The sequence below is a fragment of the Salvia miltiorrhiza genome, chromosome 1 (assembly GCF_028751815.1).
Source record: "Salvia miltiorrhiza cultivar Shanhuang (shh) chromosome 1, IMPLAD_Smil_shh, whole genome shotgun sequence".
NCBI classification, from domain to species: domain Eukaryota; kingdom Viridiplantae; phylum Streptophyta; class Magnoliopsida; order Lamiales; family Lamiaceae; genus Salvia; species Salvia miltiorrhiza.
This window is the reverse complement of record NC_080387.1, coordinates 60,777,690-60,784,715: the sequence shown is the minus strand read 5'-3', so window position 1 is coordinate 60,784,715 and position 7,026 is coordinate 60,777,690. Positions and strand designations below refer to the sequence as shown.

Here is a 7,026-nt window from a genome sequence, read left to right as displayed (position 1 = left end):
AAAAATAAAAAGGAAAAAGAAAAAAAAAAGAAGAGAAACAGGACCTATAAATCCATGAGAGCACAGACTCAATTAATTACAATTTGTTTCTATTTGTGTTTATAATAACTGCTGAATTGAAATTTTATTGAAAAAAACAAAGAACAAAAAACAAAAAAAAAACAAGAAAAAAAAAATTACGTTGAAGGCACATGAGACGCAAACCAATGGTTTGTATAATAGTAGAACGTATAGGGTTGGCAAATTTAATTAGCTGAGTTTTTGGATTTATAATTGACTTTTCACAATATCTTATAATTTTGGTAAGAAACTAATTAAGGCAAACAACACACTATTCTGATACCTCTAATCTATACAAAGAAGTTGCTTCCACTCTTACAATCTAAAAATTTGATTATATATTAGATACTTTTTGTAATTCTTAAAAAAAAAAAAAAAAATTGCATTCAGTAAGAGTTCAAAATGGCTTCAAATGCTATTTTGTTCATCACATTAGCTCTCTTCAATTTAGAATCATACGTTGCAAAACCATTCTGAATACAAATAATTTATATTAATTAGCAAACTTTTTCTATGTAATTAAGGCCAAAATAATATAGTATTCCAATCTTATTGTAACACCTCTATAAATAGAGGCTGCTTCAAGTCTTACAACCTAAAACAAGCAAGGTTTCTTGATTTGGATTTAGTAACAAATAAAAAAGTTAAGAATTCCAAATGGCTTCAATTGCTATTTTGTTAATCACATTTAATTTCATTTGCACCTCCTTCGCCTTTGACCCTCGTCCTCTTCAAGACTTCTGTGTTGCAGATCCCCCGGGAAACGGTACACATTCTTAATTCCTATGTATAATTATTTTGTGGGTTAATCTATATCTATATCTATATAATACGTATGTAATAACGATCACGGATTACTTAAATAGAAACTTCAATATTTCATTTTTCCATCTTTCCGTTACTGAAAATTATAAATATTAAATATTAAATCATTTTTGTTTTCATATTTATTTACTCAATAAAGAAATACTCCTTCTTCGTTTATTACTAATTAAATTACATGATAATATATTTTGTAGCAACATGCAAGGATCCAAAAACAGTTACCGCCAACGACTTCTTTTTGAGCGGTCTGGATCGGCCGGGACCCTTTAACGCGTACGGCACCACAGCCGTCCGCGCCAAATCGGACACGGTGCCGGGGTTCAACACTCTTGGCCTGACATTTGTACGCTCGGAGTATGCGCCGAATGGATACTTGCCGCCACACATCCACCCTTCATCGTCGGAGGTCATATATGTGGTGGAAGGCATGCTCGAGGTTGGATTTATAACCACGTACCCGGAATACAAATATTACAGCAAAGTTTTGAACAAAGGTGATGTCTTCATCATCCCTGTTGGCCTCCTTCACACCCAGCGAAACGTGGCGAGAACAAAGACTGTGATAACGGCAGCGTCCAATACCCAGAATCGCCGCGTTATTTATACGCCCGACTCTGTTTTCGCGGCGAAGCCCGCCATCAACAGCCATTATCTGGCCGGAGCGTTTAAGCTGGACGAGAAAACTATCAAAGATTTACAGACGAAGCCGTGGTTTATGTAATCGATTGTACGTTATATGTTACTTTTACTGGGTTTGTGTAATAAATTGTGTTTCGTTACTATAATAGGGATTGACCGATAGAAGAAATAAAATGAATTAGTTCTATGTAGTATCATCTATCTATATATAATATAAAACATCAGTTTTTTTTTTTTTTTTTGCCCCTCCAATTTAATGGCGGTTTTGCAATAACAATACTAATTGGGGATGATATTTTAGAAATTAAAGGAGAGAGGATAGAGAAAGAAGAATATCGAAGTTTTTTTTCTCTTTACTTCTATTGAACTATATTTTTTCATATTTTTGTCTCCCCTATCTCTATTACACATTTCTTCACTCTTTTTTTTTATATACAATTTCTCTCTCTTCTATTCTTTTTTTTTTTATGATTTTCTAAAAAATTGATTTATAGAAAAATATTCGATATGTATCTTAAATTAAAGATTATGACAAGATCTTTAATTTGGTTTAAAAATCATCAAATATGAATTTAAAACAAATAAATTATTGTAATTTTAAAATGGTTATTTTTTCTCACCTCTTTCTTTTTCTCTATTATTTATGTTTGTTCTCTTTCCTTATTTACACGGTTGTAATTGTTGTTATTATATTTTTTTCTCTTCCTCTACTACAAAATTTATCCTTCTTCTGCATAATAATATAAATTTGAGCCATTTATTTGTTGCTAAAAATTTATAATTTTTTGTCTTTAAGTTACTGTTATTATTATATTTTTAAATTACAGTATTTTTCAATGCAATTAAGGAGCATGAAATTGTATTAATTTTAATATGAATATGTAAATAAAAAATTAGTTATATATTTTAAAATTAGAATTTTAATATTACATGGATTTAGTTAATTATGTGTGCAATTTATTTATTTATATAAACATATTTATTGTTATATTTTTCTTTTTATATTTATTCATATTTTTTTGGTTTTTAATTAGTTTTGTGCTATTTAAATATAAACTTTTAATAATAATACAGTTTTTAATAATAAACGTGTCACCGTTGATTTAACTTAGATTGTGATCTTTCCCCTAACATCAACTGCTAATTTGCATAGATTCCACAAACTCAATTAAAGCAAAGAAGCCGGCAATTTGAATTATTCATTATGCATTTGGCGTGGGTTGCTTTCTTTATCCAGTGCCTACTGTGCTGAAAACTTAGTTGATATAATCCCTTTTTTGGCTGGTTAATGCATTTATTGTTGTCGTGTTGTTGATTATGGTAGAATTGTAGGGGTGATGGGAAATTGTTGTTTTCGTGGGATCTAATGAGAGAAAGTTGCGATCAATGATGTGAGGAGGCCAACCATCGGGTTCGCCGCAAGCCGATAAAGATTCGTCCGTTCGACAATTTGTTGCGAATGGGGAAATTGTAAAACTAGGGGATTTAGGGAAAAATTGGGGATTTGGGAAATTAATGCCTTAATTCTATATTCTGGAAATTCGAATTTAATACTCCCTCCGTCCATGAAAAAGAGTCCTGTTTCCCCTCTTTTTTTTGTCCACAAAAAAGAGTCCTGTTTCACTTTTTGTACAATTATGCCCTTCATCGGCTTCAATATTTACTTCACTTTGCCATTAATACATCTACCTCAATAACTAAAAATAATTCACTTAATTCCTTAATTAACACTAATTCTAATAAAACACACGCACACACTCACAAAACACACACAACACACACATAGATGCAGCGGCGCCCCCCTCCTCCCCCTCCTTCCTCACCGGCATCGCCGACTCTCCGGGAACCACCACCGGTGCACCTCCATTCTCTCACCTCTCGCCTCACGCCCTCGCTCTCTTCTCAAACTCTCACACACCCTTCATCTCAGACGCCGCGCTGCCTTCATCTACTGCCGGCGAAGGTGACAGCAGCGAGGGCTGAGATCGCCGCGGTTCCCTCTCCGGCGAAGACGCGCTTGAGCATCGCTCCCCTGGCTTCATCTCTCTCTCTCTCTCTCACCACTCAACCCTAAATCCCCAAAATCCAGAATCTACCCTAAATCCCCTAGCTTCATCTCTCTCTCTCACCGTTCCCTTGAGCGTCACGACCGGAACACCACCGCCGCAGAGCCCAGTCACTTCTCCGTTCACGGTCGGACAGCCGCCGCCGAGCCCAGTCAACGCCGCCGCTGACCCCTTTCTCTGCGTCGCCCTTCATCCCTCGCTCTCTCTATTTCTCAGGTAACCGCCTCTAAAGCCTCAACCTTCTTCTTCTTCTTCTTCGTTTGTGCGAAATCACCGCCTCCCCCAAATTGTCGACCGCCTTCCCCAAATGACCGCCTCCCTCTGAATCGAAAATCCCAAGTCGCCGCCTCCCCCAAATTGTCGCATCCCTCAAATCGCCGTCTCCCAGTGAGCACGAAAACCCTCAAATTTTTGGTCGAATCTTTTTGTTGAAATTGATTGAATTTGTTGATGTAATTTCTTAAATTTGTTGTGGAATCGATTTGTTGCTAAAATTTATTGTTAGGAATTTCTTAAATTTGTTAGTGGAATCAATTTGTTGATTTTGTTTGAATTTGTTGCTGAAATTAATTTCTTGTTGGATTTGAATTTGTTGTTAAAATTGTTTGCTCAATATTGCTTGAAATTGTTTACCCATTGATAAAGGATTAATCAATTAAAATTGTTATTAACACTACCCCTATAAGTTTTCTTCTCTCTCCACTTACATCTACTTTAACAACTTTCTTAAAACCCGTGCCGAGTCCCAAATGGGACTCTTTTTTTGTGGACGGAGGGAGTATAAAAAAAAATCATACATGGCTGCCACATCAATTAATTTTTTTTTTCGGCGTTTATATGTGGCGTTTCCGGCATCCACATCATTTTTCCGGTTGGTGGTTGGTTGATCATGTGCAATTCCAGAAGAAAAAGAAAGATTATGTATTATGAGGCTGATTTTAAAGGTGATGTGCAATTCCAGAAAATGAGAAAAGGTAATGTATTTAGGGGCAATTACCCCTTTTTTTTATAACTTTTAAAGTTTGTAGGAAAAAATCAAAATGGACCCAAAGTTCGTGTGTATTTAAGCGCATTAACGCATAATATATTAATTAGTGCGAATTTCCAATAAAGAGTATGTTGCTACAAACTTTAAAGTTCGTGTGTATTTAAGCGCATTAACGCATAATATATTAAAGGGTACAACCTTATGGAAAACCCGATAGAGAAAAACCAATAAAGGAAAAAAGGGTACTCGTCTAACCACAACAAATCCTGGAACAAGATAAGAAAACGAACAATTCGACTGCACCAGCACGAGCTCCTGACTAACCATTGCCCAGGACGAGCAGTTACGAAAAAGAACAGGTAGAACCATACCATGGAGCTCCGGCCTGACCATCGCCCCAAAACACAGCTCCGCAATATCATGCCTAAGACGAATCATAGAAAGCGCCAGCCACTTGGAAAAATACCAGAAAGAGCAACAAAGGAACTAAGGAAGAGACGCAACAGCCACACAAAGATGGCAACCAAGGAACCGGCCGAAAACCGCCAACACTCAAATCATCAACGAAGGAGCTTTATTTATAATATGTCAGTAAAACAATACAAATTAAAATTTAAATGCGTGTAAAAATAATTGTTGTCATGTTTATTCAAGTTACTTGACACGAACGCACTTACGATTCACCAATAACACGATTATTCAGGAACTTTGATAATCCGTTATCCCAACATGATGAGAGAGCATCAGGGATTTAAGGAAGGCAGCGGCAACGGGATGGAGGAACGCTATTGAAGGTGATGGAGAAAACCAAGGTAAAGGGCGGTGGGAAGGTGAAGGAGCCGAGGAGTCGGGGAGAGAGAGAATAAGGGTTAAGTGGAGCGGCGCTGAGTGAGAAGTGAGAGAGAGAGAGTGGGGCGGGGTAGGGTATATCAGAGGGGAGTGGGCTAGGGTTTGGGAATGGGCTCGGTTCTGGGCCCTGAAGTTGGCCCAGACCCAAAAAAAGAAAAGAGGAGAGAAGGGAATGAGAAATGGGCCAACCTCACAGAATCTGCCTTTTGCGATCTTGGCGAAGAGCTCGTCACCCTTGGCAAGTTCCATGAGGCAATAGACCTTGGTTTTGGTAGGGGAGTTTCAACCAACACCGTGGCTCCACCGATCTGCCGCCGACGACAAATAGCTTTGAGTGGGGTTTGAGAAGCGGTATGGGGGTGTAGAGAAGGAATCGAAGTGCATGTCTGAGGATCATGAAATGATGAATGTATATGCTCATTTTAAGGTCTATCAGGAAGCCCGCCAACTGTTCGAGATAATGTCTCAATGAAAAAAATTCGAAATTTGAGTGTTTTTTTAGCAAGCTATGTAATTTTTGTATATTAAGTGTTGTTGTATTATTTATTATCAATTGATATGAATTAATACTCCCTCATTAATCCTTAAATAAGTTTCTCATGCCGTCAAAATATATATAAAAAAGTGATTAATTTTCATCTTTTTACCCTTAATTATTTCATGAAAAGAGAAAATATAAAGAATGTGTGATTATTTTGTAAAGGATAAAATAAAATGAGAAGTTGTGAATTATTTTACCAAGAAATTCTGAAATAGAACACTTATTCAGGTATAAAATTTATTTCTTAATAGTACACTTATTTAGAGATTGAGGGAGTACTATTTATTACACAAACCTATACCATGGCTTTGTCTGCAAATCTTTGATAGTATTCTCGTCCAGCTTAAATGCTCCGGCCAGATAACGGCTGTTGATGGGGGGCTTGGCCGCGAAAACACTGTCGGGGATAAAAATAGAGCCGGGATTCTGGCTGTTAAACGCCACCAATACCACACTGTTTGTTTTCGCCAAATTCCGCACGTAGTGAATAAGGCCGACAGGGACGATGAAGACATCACCTGCTTTTAGAATTTTGCTATAACTTGTGTAGTCTGGGTACGAGGTTATGAATCCGACCTCAATCATACCCTCCAAAACATAGTTGAGTTCCGACGCCCTGGGGTGGGTGTGCGGCGGGGTGTAGCCATTCGGCCTGAAATCTGCGCGCACAAATACCTGGCCGAGAGTATTGAATCCCGGCACCGTGGCTGGGGACGCGAAGGTGGCACCGGCGCCGTATGAGTTAGAAGTGTTTCCTGGACCCAGATTGAAGAAGAAGTCGTTGGCAGTAACGGTTTTTGGGTCCTTGCATGTTGCTGTAAAATATATTATTATCATATTATGATACTTATATAAGAATTTTTAGTAGACGAGGAGAAATTTGCAAAATTGCTATACATCCGTAAGATAATTCAACATAAGACTAAAGAAGGTTAGTTACCAGTGCCCGTGGGATCTACAACGCAGAAATCTTGAAGAGGACGAGGGTCGAAGGCCAAGGAAATGCAACTGAAATTGAAGAGGGCTAGAGTGATGAACAAAATAGCATTTGAAGCCAT

The 7,026-nt window shown here is 37.5% G+C and overlaps 2 protein-coding genes across 2 annotated transcripts; one reads left to right on the top strand and one right to left on the bottom strand.

Annotated features, from left to right (window-relative positions):
* The first annotated feature begins 662 nt into the window (after positions 1–662).
* On the top strand, positions 663–1,715 carry LOC131000743 (germin-like protein subfamily 1 member 15). Its single transcript, XM_057926804.1, has 2 exons — positions 663–826; positions 1,080–1,715. The coding sequence occupies exons 1-2, from the start codon at positions 718–720 to the stop codon at positions 1,604–1,606; spliced, it is 636 nt and encodes a 211-aa protein (XP_057782787.1). The 5' UTR covers positions 663–717; the 3' UTR covers positions 1,607–1,715.
* Positions 1,716–6,253: 4,538 nt separating this feature from the next.
* LOC131011092 (germin-like protein subfamily 1 member 3) lies at positions 6,254–7,026 on the bottom strand. The gene is made up of 2 exons (XM_057938864.1): positions 6,909–7,026; positions 6,254–6,783 (listed from the first exon to the last, which is right to left on the bottom strand). The coding sequence occupies exons 1-2, from the start codon at positions 7,024–7,026 to the stop codon at positions 6,254–6,256; spliced, it is 648 nt and encodes a 215-aa protein (XP_057794847.1).

What these genes read in the sequence shown, in the direction of transcription:
- LOC131000743 (XM_057926804.1), top strand. Translation starts at nt 718, where the DNA reads ATGGCTTCAATTGCTATTTTGTTAATCACATTTAATTTCATTTGCACC. An exon ending in TGCAGATCCCCCGGGAAACG is followed by an intron (nt 827 to 1,079) that starts GTACACATTCTT and finishes TATATTTTGTAG; the next exon opens with CAACATGCAAGGATCCAAAA.
- LOC131011092 (XM_057938864.1), bottom strand. Translation starts at nt 7,026, where the DNA reads ATGGCTTCAAATGCTATTTTGTTCATCACTCTAGCCCTCTTCAATTTC. An exon ending in TGTAGATCCCACGGGCACTG is followed by an intron (nt 6,784 to 6,908) that starts GTAACTAACCTT and finishes TATATTTTACAG; the next exon opens with CAACATGCAAGGACCCAAAA.